The sequence below is a fragment of the Stegostoma tigrinum genome, chromosome 10 (genome assembly GCF_030684315.1).
Source record: "Stegostoma tigrinum isolate sSteTig4 chromosome 10, sSteTig4.hap1, whole genome shotgun sequence".
NCBI lineage: Eukaryota > Metazoa > Chordata > Chondrichthyes > Orectolobiformes > Stegostomatidae > Stegostoma > Stegostoma tigrinum.
Genome location: NC_081363.1, coordinates 8,455,132 through 8,470,165, shown reverse-complemented (window position 1 = coordinate 8,470,165; position 15,034 = coordinate 8,455,132). Strand labels below are relative to the sequence as shown.

General features: G+C 43.1%; 1 protein-coding gene across 2 annotated transcripts in view; it reads right to left on the bottom strand.

Moving 5' to 3' along the window:
• Positions 1-15,034, bottom strand: part of ttc7b (tetratricopeptide repeat domain 7B) — a 433,024-nt gene that overhangs the window by 51,838 nt on the left and 366,152 nt on the right. Inside the window, exon 20 of one of the 2 annotated variants that reach the window (XM_059648958.1) lies at positions 3,457-7,357. The exons of the other annotated variant lie outside the window; for it this stretch is intronic. Coding sequence (XP_059504941.1) covers positions 7,136-7,357 — 222 coding nt within the window. The 3' untranslated portion in view covers positions 3,457-7,135. Of the gene's footprint in view, positions 1-3,456; positions 7,358-15,034 lie in introns of those variants that run through there. 2 annotated transcript variants of the gene reach the window in all.

The following is a 15,034-nucleotide window of genomic DNA, read 5'->3' as shown; positions in this document are numbered from 1 at the left end:
TCAGATGATGTCACCTAAGGGAAGCATGCAGATAAGATACAGGAAGGACGAAGCCATCAAAGATTAGAGAATGCTGAGGCTTAGTTTACTTTGGCCATGGCGACATTGGATGTCATTTCTGACTGATAACTGTTTCAACTGGCGGCAGGGGATGAATTTGTAGCCGATACTAAAATACTGAATCCAATGGTTTACTGAATAATAGTTGACTCATTGCAATTTTGATTTAGAGTTATTCTGTGAAACAACAACTAACTGGCATATAACTCTCCCAATTTCAATTCCAATATAGTTTAGGATCAGGAGCAAGTCCTTCTGAGATAAATAATTTCTTGTTAAGCAAAAATATTAAAGGTTCTGGGCCAAAGGCAGGCATATGTAGATAGGCCTCAGATAAGCCATGATCTCATCAAATGGCTTAAGGAGCTGAATGGTCTATTCCTGCTCCTATGTTGCATGCCTATTGTAATGAAAACCCCAATGACTATGGCATTTCCACACTCTTATGTTATGTAGACACACCTGTTGCGATGCTGGGACATCCAAGGTGCACTACATTGTTGTGAAGATGTATTGCAGGGAGATTTTGTTTTTTTATCTGTGATCACTCTGAAACAGGCGGTTGAAGCTGGCTCTGTAACAGATTAGAGTGGTTAGAGAAAGAAGCTGGGAACCAGTTGCGGAGGGCTATCAGAACCCAATTGTGTTTTCTGATTTGAAGTCACTGAACGAGAATCCAGCGAGGACCATGCTTGAACAGGGAATCTACAATTATGAGGTATGGAAGGAGAGTTAGAGGTTTTGCCTAACTAGGTGTCAGTGGAAGAACCCCAGGGAATTTCATACCTCAGAGAATATCAGGAATACTGAAGAAAAATAAAGCGAATGTCTGAGAGCTGTGGCATCACTTGGTGTGAAATAAAAGTAGAATAGGAAGTGTTCAGCCTTAATCAATAACACAGCATGCAATTCACATTGGAGCTAATCTTTGAAAGCAGGGCAGACCAGTCTGAGACAGCAGGTATAGATAACACAGTATGGAGCTGGAGGAACACAGCAGGGCAGGCAACATCAGAGGAGCTAGAAAGTTGATGTTTTGGGTCAGGATCCTTCTTCATAAATGAAGAGGGACAGGGAGCTCAGAAATAAATAGAGGGTTGGGTCTGGGTAAGGTAGATGGGATAATGATAGTTGAGTGCAGGTGGGGATTGGTCAGTGAGGTGAGAGGGGTGGATAGGTGGGAAACAAGGTGGAAAGGTTGTGTCAGGTCAAGGAGGCGGGGATGAGAGGGAGGGTTGACATGGGATGAGTGTTACCATGATGCCACCCAGAAACTGGAGGAGCAGCACCTCACATTCCACCTTGGGAGCCTTTGGCCTAAACTTGGATTTTAGTAGTTTTAAAATCTCCCCACCCCTGGTCTCATCCCATGTCCAACCCTCCCTCTCATCCCTGCCTCCTTGATGCGACACAACCTGTCCATCTTCTCTCCGACCTATCCACCCCACTCACCTCACTGACCAATCATTCCCTCCCTGCACTCACCTATGATCAGCCCACTATCTTCTCCAGCCCCACCCCTTCCCTCCTCTCTCTATTTATCTGAGCTCCCTTCCCCCTCCCCCATTTCTGAAGAAGGGTCCTGACCTGAAACATCAGCTTTCCTGCTCCTCTGATGCTGCCTGGCCTGCTATGTTCCTGCAGCTCTACAGCTTGTTATCTCTTGACTCCAGCTTTTGCAATTCTGGTTATCTCTGAGATAGTGGTTAACCAGGGCCGGAAACTGCAACCGGGATGTCAGAGACAGGAATACAATATGGCATATGAAACATGCTGAACGGATCAGTGGACTTGAAATTGCTCCGTGTTCTTGTTCACATGCATTGTCTAAAATGCTATGCTACCCTCTGCAATCGTTTCCCATTAAAAACTGAACAAAATCAGCCTCTATGAAATTAGTCTTAGACTTCCTTTCAGATTTATTAGCAGCTAAAAGATATTGATGGTCCCTCATTCGAAGCTGTTGTTATTGTGTGTTTAGCTGGCTAATTGTTACAATTATAATGTACTTAGCATTGATGCCCCAGAAATCTCATTCAAACAGGAGTATTGGACAGCACAAAACACCAGGCCTGCATTGCAACAGTGTGTTTCATGATATTTTAGGGCCTTCCCAAGCCACACACTTTACAGCCAATAAAAAGACAGCAACCAATTTGCCTAGCAAGATCCCACAAACAGCAATATGATAACAGCCAACATGGTTGGCTAATTTTGGCTGAGACACTGAGAAAGCGGTAACAGCCCTGATCTTCTTGGAAAGTTTGTGTGTTTGAGAGGGTGGTTGAGTGGGTTCTGCTGTTCACCTCGGTGGCAGGTGAGTTTTGGTTCCACACCTCTCCCCTGCAGTGAAGGTCACATGCGGCCAGCACTGGTTGGTAATGGATCAAATTAAATGATCGCAAATGAGCCCCATCCTGTCCAGTTGTGTCACTTATGTGCTTTCCAAATGAGTGGTGTTTGTGGGAGTGGAACTGGAGGGGGGGTGTGATGGCGAGCTGGTAGGTGACCAAGAGCTGAACCTTCCATGACCTTTGAAGATGAGGTCGGTCACATCCTGCAGGTCCTGTCTAACTCGTCATGAATCAGCCAATAAAACAATCTGACACCTTCCTGGTCGCATGTGGTTCAGTCCCCCACCAAAGATCTCTTTGGAAGTGGAAAGAAACATCAGGGAAAATCACCACGGATGGATTAACGGGGAAAGAAATAATCATACAATGTCCATTTGAAAATAAGTTTAATTACAATCAATAAATATTGACCTTGTGCAAAAAAATACCAATTACAGGGTGTGAATACACCACTCACACTCAATTAACAATACTTCTCTTTACATCTGTTGCAATGAAGACATATTGACAGCTGCCAGTCTGAGCTCAGCATGCACACACATACACAGGTACGTTTAAGATCATATACAAAACTTCCAGCTACGAGTACAGCAACACCCAGGTAAAATCAATCTGAAATATACACAAAACACACACTTGGCAGAAGTAATCAGACACATGACAGCAAACATCTTATACATTGTTTTAATTTCTAATGTGCTTTTTATGAAAGAAAGGTCCAGTCATACTTTTTGTTCTAGTTTGAATGTGACTCAGAAACTGAGTTCAGTGACAAATGCTCTTTCAGTTTCCTGCCTCCAATGGTGTTGTTACTTCCTGGTCATAGTTCCTTCAGGTAGGAGCTACTTAAGGGCCCTCTGCCAACCCCTGTGGCCACTCCTTCTATATCAGCCAACATGCATGGCTGGCTATTCCATTGCATGAACAATCACACCAGATTCTAACTTGCCCCTGATTTGAAATCCAGTCTTTTTCAGCAGGAATGTTAGTGCCTGGGAGACGGTGGTGGTGGTGGGGGGGGGGGGGGGGGGGGAGAGGATTCAATGGAGGTCCACTGTAGATTTATCACCCACTGCTGACCAGAGATTCAAACTGGTGCAACGTACTGAAATCCCAACTGGAGGAAGTTGGGGGAGAGGGACAGATTATGATTGAAGAGAGTGAACATAAACTACCATGTGACTATCTGGTTGACTGTGTGTCACTGGGGTATGGCTACAGATTTGGTCAAAGGCAGTAACAGAGTGGCTATTGTGCTCCACTGGATACTGCAACATTTTACAATCCCAGAGAGATATCAGTATTGATTAACACACCGACTCGAAACACTACACAGACCACAAAGATGTGGAACTTGGCTCGTAATAATATATATTTCCTTTACCCATCTGGACTGTGCAGCTATATCCAATGATGGAAAGAAGGGCTCAATTTTAAGCGTAAATTACATTGCACCAGGTTGAATTTCTGAGAGAAATCTCTTGGTACTTGGTTTGAATACTGTTCAAACATCTTGCACATTCCATTGCACAGTTCAGTGCTGACTGACAGCCTCATCAGTTCGAAACCTAATGAAGATCAATCATCCTATGGTTTGTGCCAGAGTGGTTTTCAGATGCTTGGCCAGTAAAGCGATCAAATAAATAGCATTTACATTCACAGGGAATTCTGAGCAGGAATGTGCATGTGCATAACTTCAAAAGCTGTTTCTAATGTTTCTCTTTAATAGGCCGAGACACAGTTCACGGGTATGTAGAGGGGCCTTCTTGGCTGGACATCTTATCTGCAGATGGCAATGTGTTGAGGAATACAGACCTGAACGGTGACTTATTCCAGGGGCATTCTTTCACAGCTGTTTAAATTTAAATGTTAGCATTCCTTTCTCTTTTGAAACACAATTTTAAAAATCTTTTTCCCTGAATATTAGCTTGTGCTGCTGTAGCACAAAGTTCAGGCTTAAAGGGAGTAAAGTGTTTGTGCAGGAGTGATGCATAGGTTAAATATTGAAAGAAATATGGGAAGGGAGTGCAGAAACACGGGAGGATGGATACTAAGGAAGGGTGTGGCGGAGACAGGGGGGTGGCAGACACAGGGGAAGACGGATACTGGGAAAGGGGGGGGGGCAGACACAGCGGAGGGAGGGGCAGGCACAGGGGAAGGGGGTTACAGACACAGGGGAGTGGGGTGGTGGATACAGGGCAAGGGGGTGGCAGACACAGGGGAAGGGGATGTTGGATACTTGTGCAAGGGGTGGTGGGTATACCAGACAAGTCATGGATGTGTGAGTTGGACGATATTGTATCGGTGAGGAGGCCATGCCTCAGATGAAGAGGAAGTAAAAGAAAATTCGTTTTTATGAACGTTTTACAGAATTATCATTGATATTCATTCTCTTTACCTGTACAGGCAGGTTCAAAGGTGACTTGTTTCAATACTTAGTGTTCACCAGGGCCTCCTGGGAATGGTTCCACAGTTAATGTCAGTTCTTGGGCACGTGTAATCATTGGGCTGAGGTTGTGGGGGACCTCAGGGGTGTTTCTATATTTGTTCTTGATTCCCAGATTTGGGACCGTATATTTGTCACTGGGAGCATATCACAGAGCTTGATGTGTGTGGGTGTCGTAAGGAGTGGATCAAGGTGTTTGCTGGGAGTGTGGCTGTCACAACTGGTAATCCCCAAAATTTTGGATTAGCATTTATGACAATGTCAGTATTTTGGGAGGACACAGAGGGGAAATATCTGCACAAAGTCTGAAAACTACTGACACACATGATGTTCTGATGTGCATAATGGCTTGAGTGACTGATGGCATCACCAAAGATGATCTCAGGGGCAGGCCCTCTGGCTTGAGAGACAACATACAGCAAATCTGCTCAGAGAGGAAGGGAGACTGTGTCAGAACAAGTGCTTCCAATTTCAACTGTAAAGGGAAGAGGCATCCTTTGACAGCAAAGCACTACTCACCAGAAAACACCAAGGAAAGACAGCCTGCAATGTGATTATAGGCAATGATTGACAACTGACACAGGACCAGTGATAATACCAGACTCCACATGCTGAAAACTATCAGGTATTTCCTTTCGTTGAAAAGCATTCAACTTCTATAGTCCAATATAAATAAGGATTTATCCATTTAACAGCGCAATTACTGTGTACTGGAATAATATAACTCTGAGATAATTAATCTGTGTAGGATTCTGTTTCTTTAAAATACACTAATCTAGTGATTCATCTATCACTGGTTTATCCTTTCCGCTACATGGTCCCACAGTTTTAATGCAATGTAGAGTTCAAAGGTGAAACAACAGTATTCAAACACTGGAAATTAAGTCCAATGTAGGAAGCATTCTAATGTTTAAAGCTCAGCGATTTAGAGTTACACCAGTTACTAGTCACCTCTTATTGAATAAAATCCAAATATATAAATATAACATACTTACATTGCCTTACATAAATATATAGGATTCAGATATAAAGATTGACAACATTCTTAATTGCATTTTACCGTGCAAATCTTAAAAGAGACAGTAAATCTGTAACAATTGGATGGAAGATATGAAGTAGGGTGAATATTACAGCAAAGAGGGAACCTCAGTATAAATGCTTCAGTAGGGAGAGGACTGCAGATTATTTAAATGGAGCAGCTGTTACTTTAAATTTACTTTAAATAGCATTTTCTTAGAGACTGTCTATGGGAGGTAGCTGCTAGGAAACTGACGATTTATTCATCCTGACATCAAATCAAAACATACTGCACCATCAGCTTGGGCACAGCACGGGTTCAGCCACAGGCTATGTGTCCTGATCGTTCTCATTCATTCATGTGTCCCAATTGAATGTTATCATCTTGGAGGTTTGGAAAGGGCTGTGATGGGCACTGTTACCTTATTTTTGGGCAAATCTTAAATGTGGATCCCAAGATCTGAGAGAATTGAGATATATGCAGAAATGAACAGGGTGAAGGACCGACTCTTGAGATGAGGTTGTTTCAGGCTCTAAGTCTCTGAGCTATGCAGGGAGTGTGGACAGAAGTTCCCCAATTATGTTCTGTGTGCAAATATTCTTCACCTGGTTAAACAGCCTATTTCTTGCAGAAAATCTCTACTGCACCATTGTGCTTTGTTATCTTAACTAGGCCCTGGCAGAGATTCAGCGCCAAAGTTAGACGGCAAACTCTGAGATGCTGTTAAACCCCTACATGATGATAAGCCTACAACTCCAGGAGCTAGAGGTCTGTCTCCATACTGACGGAGCTGGTTGCGAGACTGGGGAAAGGAAGAGGTAGATGATAAAGTAAAGCTCCCGGGGAGGGAGGCATTGCAGCATACAAGCAGGAAGGGTCTCATGCTTGTATCTGATTTCCCCCGGGGTTTGGGGCAGCTGGGTAAAGAGATCAAAAACAAAACAATGACTGTAATTGTGCAGAGAGAATCATCAAATGAAGAAGGGGCCACATACTCAGGTGCAATAATCTCTTGGACCATGGGCTGGTCAAACACCCTTCCAGCAACATGATGAGGGAACTTCAGCTGCGGTACCAAATGGCATGCTGAACCTATTATCTGTGCTGGAGCTCAGTGGCTGAAATCTGGAACAAAATAAAAAGGACAAGGATTGCTTGAGGCAGGGGTGGGTTAAAGATCAAATACATTTACCCCTGGAATGCCTTGACCCACAGTAAAGCATGACTGATACCCCCACTGGAAGCAGACACTTTGGCTCAGAGTATCCTGGGGATAATGGTGAAGGGGACAATAGGGCTGCTGGCTTCTAGCTCCAGCGCAGTGAGGAAACATTCAGTTGCAGCATCGTCGTCACCTTGGGCCTGCAGTACCTCCCCCAGGTTGTTCCATACTTCGTGGGCGGTGGAATTGACCTGCACAGCATCACGGAGGATCTTCTCAGCCAGGCTGTATCGGCCCAGCTGCTGAAGGACCAGCCCCTGCAACAGGAAGAGACAGGGAGATGTTTAACTGGTAAGCATCTTTTCTAAGGAGAGGAAAGTACCGTTGGACTTAACTTTTAACTGTTAGGTAATACTGATTGACTCAGAAGAAAATGTCATCACTCATAGAATGATACTGTGAAGACTCAAATTTCTATACTGCCCTTAACAACTGGATTTACAGAAATCTATGTGATTTGCAACCAGTGAAGCAGTTTTTCATGTTTACTCACAGTTGTAATATAGGGAAATGCTGCAGTCAATCTGTGCATGGCACCACAACAGAGATAAGACAATGACCAGAGATAAGACAATGACCAGAGATAATCTGCTGATTGAGGGGAAAATATTAACAAGGCTGTGGGAAAAAGTTCCTTGTTCTTCTGTCAACTAACATCTTAGTATTTCTTGGAACCAACTCAGAGGGTAGACAGGCCTTAATTTAATATCCTGTCTTAACAGTGGTACCTCTGAGAGTATAGTACTCCAACAGTGCTCACACATGGGAGAATTAGCCTGATAAGAATGCACAATCCTCTAAGTAGTCAGCACCACTAATGAGGTGCCGGTGATACTATTCTGAGGAAGACCTTTCAGCCCGTCGTGGCTGACTGTCTCTTTGAAAGGGCTAATGAATTAATCCATTCATCCCTGTTCACCTATCAAAATGTTGATCAAAATGGAAAAGAGAATAAACTATACAAAACAAAAAAAGCTGCAAGAGCTCTTACAAATATATAAGAGAGAGTAGCTAGAGTGAACACCAGTCCTTTAGAAGTAGAAACAGGAGAAATCATCCTTGGGAATGAGACAGAGCATCTAACAGATATTTTGTGTCACTATTGATAGTAAAGGACAGTAATTTAGGAGCCAAGAATGATGAAAATAAGTTAATATCACTAACGAAAAAGCATTCGAGAAATTCAAGAGATCATTTTTGATAAATCTTCAGGATGTAGCCGAACGGGTCCCACTGTTCTAGAAGATATGGCTGTACAGGTAGTCCTCCAATAATGCAATAATTGTGACCTTGTGCTATTAAAAAAATCACATCATAGGGAGATCTCTATTCCTTTACAGCATAAAATTCGCATTATCCAAACGGTGTTCACTATTCATCATTTGCGTTACAGCCAATTTGCATTACCGAAACACATGTTATCGCAGGATTACCTGCAGTGACAGTGGAAATGCTGGCATTGGTTTTCTTTGATTCTGGAATGGTGCTAGAGGATTTGAGATTTACAATTATAACACTTTTATTCAAGAAGTATGAAAGGAGGAAAATGGGGAAGAACACGCCAGATAACCTTTCATCAGTCATTTGAAAGTGATGGAAACTACTGTTAAGGAAGTGGTAACAATCTGCTTCAAAAAGAATAACATGATCAAAATCAATATGGTTTTATGAAGCGGAAATCCAGTTTGACAAATTTATTGGAGTTCTTTGTAGACGTAACTTGATAAAGGGGGACCAGTAGATGCCATTTTCTTGGATTTTCTAAAAAGCATTTGGTGAAGTGACACACACAAAGGGTTAATATTAAAAACAAGAATACCAAGTTTGGAGTGAAATTTAGAATTGATAAAGGATTGGTTAATAATGGAAGTGTAAGGATAGCAATAACTGGGGCATTTTCAAGTGGGCGGTGACTTGCAGAGTGCTGCAAGGATCAGTGTTGAGGCCTCAGCCAGTTACAATCTAATATAGATGATTTATATACAAAGAGTCGGAGCAATCTATATGTTAGGTGATGACACAAAACTAGATAGGAATGCAAGCTGTGAAGAGGATATAGGCGGGTTACTAAGATATAAGACAGAATACTGAGGGCAGTAAGATAGCAGATGGAATAGAATGTGGACAAGTATTGAGTAATTTCACTTTGGTCTTAAGAGTAAAAAAGCAGGATAGTTTTTTTTAAAAGGTACCAATCCTTGGTGAACTCCCCTATTTAAAGGTCATCATCCTGAAAATGTCTTCTTTATCCCAACCCTCTTTTTTTTATTAGTTAGCCAACCCTTCATCCATGCTCATATACAACACCCAAACCATTGGCCAGCAAAGCTCAGCAGGTCTGGCAGCATCTGTGAAGGGAGAAACAGAGTTAACATTCCTCAGAACTGAGGGTCACTGGACCCGAAATATTAACTCTGTTTTCTCCTTCACAGATGCTGCCAGACCTACTGAGCTCCTCCAGCAACTTTGTTTTTGTTTCTGAGTTACAGCATCCGCAGTTCTTTCGGTTTTTACCCAAAACAGAGGGTTTTGTCTTATTAAGTTGCCTTATGTTTGGTACCTTACCAAATGCCTTTTGGTAATTCAATACACTACTTCTATTGGCTCTCCTTTATTTATCCTGCTTGTTATTTCCTCAAAGAGTTCAAATTTATCAGGCATGAAGGGCAGCCATCAACATACTGAATGTCAGAACAGATTCAACAGGCTCTTGTTCCTATTTCTCACATTCCTCATCTGCCTGCCAACTTTCCTTTTCAACAATATAGGTCGACACAGTGGCTCAGTGGTTAGTGCTGCTGCCTCTCAATTCCACCCTTGGGCGGCTGTCTATGTAGAGTTTGCACATTCTTCCCATTTCTGTGTGGATTGCCTCTGGGTGTTCTGGTTTCCTCCCACAGTCCAAAGATGACCAGCTTTGATGGATTGGCCATGCTAAATTGCCAATACTGTTCAGGGATGTGTAGATTAGATGGGTTTGGGGGATGGGTCTGGGTGGAATGCTCTGAGGGTTGGTGTGGACTTGCTCGACTAAAGGGCCTGTTTCCACACTGTAGGGATTCTATGATCATATCCAAATCTGTTTTAAAATTACAGGACCAGTTACATCAGCCAGGAACTGTGCTTTGTTTGTGAAGTGAATGAAAAATACATTTCCCACTTGGTAGTCAGATTTATAGAGGAATACAATGGGTTCCTTTTCACTTTGCAACTGGAAAACAATAACTTAGAATATGAAGTCCCAAGGGATAACAACACTCTGACCTCCTGTCCCATGGGGTAGCCTTTAGCAACACAAACACCTTTGATAGTTAAGAATGGGGCTCAGAGTGTTCCCTCACATGTGGCTGCAGTGATTCTTCTCTGATGTGCTGAGAGGAGTTTCCTTTCCAGATGCAGTCTGGAAAATTGATATTGTGTGACTAACAGCTTCAAAAACAATTGGTAGCACTTAGTTTTAAAAAAAAGTACCAAGTGGAAGATCTGGCAGAACTTAATATGATTGACCTTATTTGCTTTGAAGATGTTGCCTGTGTCTGTTGCTGTTTCACATGCAATTTACAGCACAGAAAGAGGTCAATATTGAAGCTCCAAGAGAACCCACCTCAAACCCCACATCATCCAAACCTACTGCCATTCTATTCCATTCTTTCTCACATGTTTTCATAACAACTTCTTGAATGCATTTATGTTATTTACTTCAACTATTCCCAGTGGTAGCAAGTTCCACATTCTAACCAGAGTCTGGGTGAAAACGTTTCCTTCAATTCACTGCTGGATTTATAAGTGTTCTTATATTTATAACCTTTGGTTTGGATCCCATATAAGTGAAAACACTATCTTTATACTTCTATACCCAACTGAATCCTATTGTAATTTTAAAGATCTCTATTAGGTTGTTCTTCGGCTTCTCTTTTTAAGAAAACAAAATCCAGTGCATTACTTGACTCGATTGTTAATACAATGTCTACGGTGTCATGGTGATAGATAGGTTCAATCTCACAGCCCATTGCACACTGGTGCGTTGCTCTTCCTTCCACCTCAATTCACTCTGGCAAAAACAGAAATAGCTGGAGAAACTCGGGAGGTCTGGCAATATCTATAGAGAGAAAGCAGTGGCATTGTGACACATTTCTATTCCATTTAATGTCAACAGTGCCATCTTCTTCCACATTGCCGCTGTTGCCCTCCTCTTATCCTCCTTGCATAGTCACCATTCTGACATCTGCTGCTGTATCCTCTCCAATTCACGTGGGTATCTCTCACACAACTGCATCTACTCTTGGAAATGGAGGTATTCAAGGTCAGAAGTCCCCACTCAGCGCCGAGGTGAATTTCATCACTGCTGATTGTCAGATAGGACAGGAAAGCAGTTGCGAGTATTCCTTGTCATTGTCAAACAATTAGTTGAGATGCTTCAATTTGTTTTGAAAAGTCAAGAATGGTTACTTGTGAATTAAGAAGGAGAAGAACCCCACATCATGCGATTGGAACCACATGTTCAGCCCAATCAGTGTAGTTAACAGGAGGAAGGCTAGATACCTATGGATACAAAATTCAAAATAAAAATAACTTCCATTTACATAGTGTCTTTAACAGCATGAGACTGTCCCAAGATACTTCATTCCAATGTGAGGCAAACAGACGAACAGATAAAACTGTATCTTCAACAGGGTGGAGTGTGGAGGAGGAACCTGATTGAAAACTTGGTTCAAGAGATGAGTTTTAAGAGGAATGGGGTGGACAGATGACAACGGTAGATGGTGGGGTCGTGGTGACCCTAGTACCAAGGAATGGGAATGCTCAAGAAATTACAGCAAGAAGAACAGGGAGCTCACACATGAACAAAGGCTGCAGAGTTGGGAAAGGGCCAAGTTTATGAAGTGACTTAAAAGCTGAGAAATTCAAATTCAAAATGTTGAGGAACCAAAATGAAAATATCCAAAATACACAACATTCAAAGATTTTAAGCCTGAAAATGATGATTAAAGGTTAGATTAGATTCCCTACAGTGTGGAAACAGGCCCTTCAGCCCAACAAGTCCACACCGCTCCTCGAAGCATCCCACCCAGGCCCATCCCCCTATAACCTACACACCCCTGAACACTACAGGCAATTTAGCATGGCCAATCCACCTAGCCTGCACATCTTTGGACTGTGGGAGGAAACCGGAGCACCCGGAGGAAACCCACACAGACACAGGGAGAATGTGCAAACTCCACACAGACATTCGCCTGAGGCGGGAATCGAACCCGGGTCCCTGGCGCTGTGAGGCTGCAGTGCTAACCACTGAGCCACCGTGCCGCCCCTGTAGATAACAATTTAATAAACCGAAGAAATTTGGGCAATATAGCAGATACACAAGTTAAAATGCTTTGTCTACATTATATATAGGCAGTTTAACACATTTTATTTTATCTCCCTCTCCCAATGTAAAATATTTTATTTACATTTCTACCTTTCAGATGCTCCTCATTTCACTCCTAACTGATAAGAGTGCACACGAAGAGTATGTGAGAGTTGCCAGGATCCTTCATAACCCACCCACGCCGAGTAAACACCTCTCCTTAAACCAGTGCACAGCGATCTGCAGTCACGTTGCTAGGATGCAATCTGTTGCATGGCAACAGCTTAAATCACCATCCAATTGTTTAAAATCACCATTTGGTTACAGCAGTTTAAAGAGATGGTTCCAAGTGTGATAGGGCACCTTCAGTAGAAACTGGAAAAAGCTCAGGCACGGAGCCAGCGGGAGGGTGATTATCAGAGGTGTGTTGGGGGAGACTGTTCAACCAGATTTCAGTTACTCAGGTTTGACGGCTTCCGAAACACAAATTTAGAAAACAGGAGCACGAGTAGGCCATTTGGACCTTCCCAGGCTACTCTGCAATTCACCACGATCATGACTGGAAGTGTATGCCTATAGATATGACTGTCATCTCGGTTTTAAAATCAGCAATTTCCGGGATGGCAGGGAACTGACATGACTTGGTTGCCCATTCAGGCTGAATACATTACTCAGGGTTACATGGCCCGAGATTCCTGCCTTGAGCCAGCCTTGCTCCTGACACCTTCGCCTGCCCGGAGTGCTAACCCCCACCACGTCCTACCTTCCTATACTCGATTCAAGAGCAAAGTGATTCTTCTTCAGCCAAGTAGATATTCAATCCAACAGGATTTTCTCATCATCTTCAATATTTAGTCATAGTTGAAGAGAAGCAGTTAAAGAAAATAGAACATAGAACATAGAACAGTACAGCACAGAACAGGCCCTTCAGCCCACAATGTTGTGCCGACCATTGATCCTCATATGTATGCACCCTCAAATTTCTGTGACCACATGCATGTCCAGCAGTCTCATAAATGACCCCAATGACCTTGCTTCCACAACTGCTGCTGGCAACGCATTCCATGCTCTCACAACTCTCTGCGTAAAGAACCTGCCTCTGACATCCCCTCTATACTTTCCACCAACCAGCTTAAAACTATGACCCCTCGTGCTAGCCATTTCTGCCCTGGGAAATAGTCTCTGGCTATCAACTCTATCTATGCCTCTCATTATCTTGTATACCTCAATTAGGTCCCCTCTCCTCCTCCTTTTCTCCAATGAAAAGAGACCGAGCTCAGTCAACCTCTCTTCATAAGATAAGCCCTCCAGTCCAGGCAGCATCCTGGTAAACCTCCTCTGAACCCTCTCCAAAGCATCCACATCTTTCCTATAATAGGGCGCCCAGAACTGGACGCAGTATTCCAAGTGCGGTCTAACCAAAGTTTTATAGAGCTGCAACAAGATCTCACGACTCTTAAACTCAATCCCCCTGTTAATGAAAGCCAAAACACCATATGCTTTCTTAACAACCCTGTCCACTTGGGTGGCCATTTTAAGGGATCTATGTATCTGCACACCAAGATCCCTCTGTTCCTCCACGCTGCCAAGAATCCTATCCTTAATCCTGTACTCAGCTTTCAAATTCGACCTTCCAAAATGCATCACCTCGCATTTATCCAGGTTGAACTCCATCTGCCACCTCTCAGCCCATCTCTGCATCCTGTCAATGTCCCGCTGCAGCCTACAACAGCCCTCTACACTGTCAACGACACCTCCGACCTTTGTGTCGTCTGCAAACTTGCTGACCCATCCTTCAATTCCCTCGTCCAAGTCATTAATAAAAATTACAAACAGTAGAGGCCCAAGGACAGAGCCCTGTGGAACTCCACTCACCACTGAAAATGAGAAAAATGTTCTTCTATTGCCATATCAATTATGCCCTGGATGGCTCACTCAGTGCTCCAGAGATTCAGCCCTTAATTCTAGGATTCTCCAGGACAATACTAACTGGTTGATAACCACCACTGGAACTCTCTCCTTTCCTACCTTCTATGGACCAAAATGGGGGAGAATTCACGTGCAGCACTTCTTGAAAATTGTTCCTTCTCCTCTATTTAAAACACCTAAGTAATGATTTTTATGGCTTACCCAGAACAGAGGTGGTCATTCTATCCCTGCATCTGTGCCAGTTTTTTGAAGGGGCTCCCTAATTAGTCTCAATTTCCTGTATTCACTCTAGAAAACGACAATGTTGTCGAGGAGAATACTGAGATACAGGCTACTAGACTAGGTGGGATTGAGGTTCACAAGGAAGAGGTATTAGAAATCCTTCAGAGGGTGAAGATATATAAGTCCCCTGGGCCGGATGGGATTTACCCTCGGATCCTCTGGGAAGCCAGGGAGGAAATTGCCGAGCCTTTGGCATTGATCTTTAACTCATTGTTGTCGACAGGAATAGTTGCAGATGACTGGAGGATAGCAAATATGGTTCCCCTGTTCAAGAAGGGGAGTAGAGACAACCCTGGTAATTATAGACCAGTGAGCCTTACCTCAGTTGTTGGTAAAGTGTTGGAAAAGGTTATAAGGGATAGGATTTACAATCATC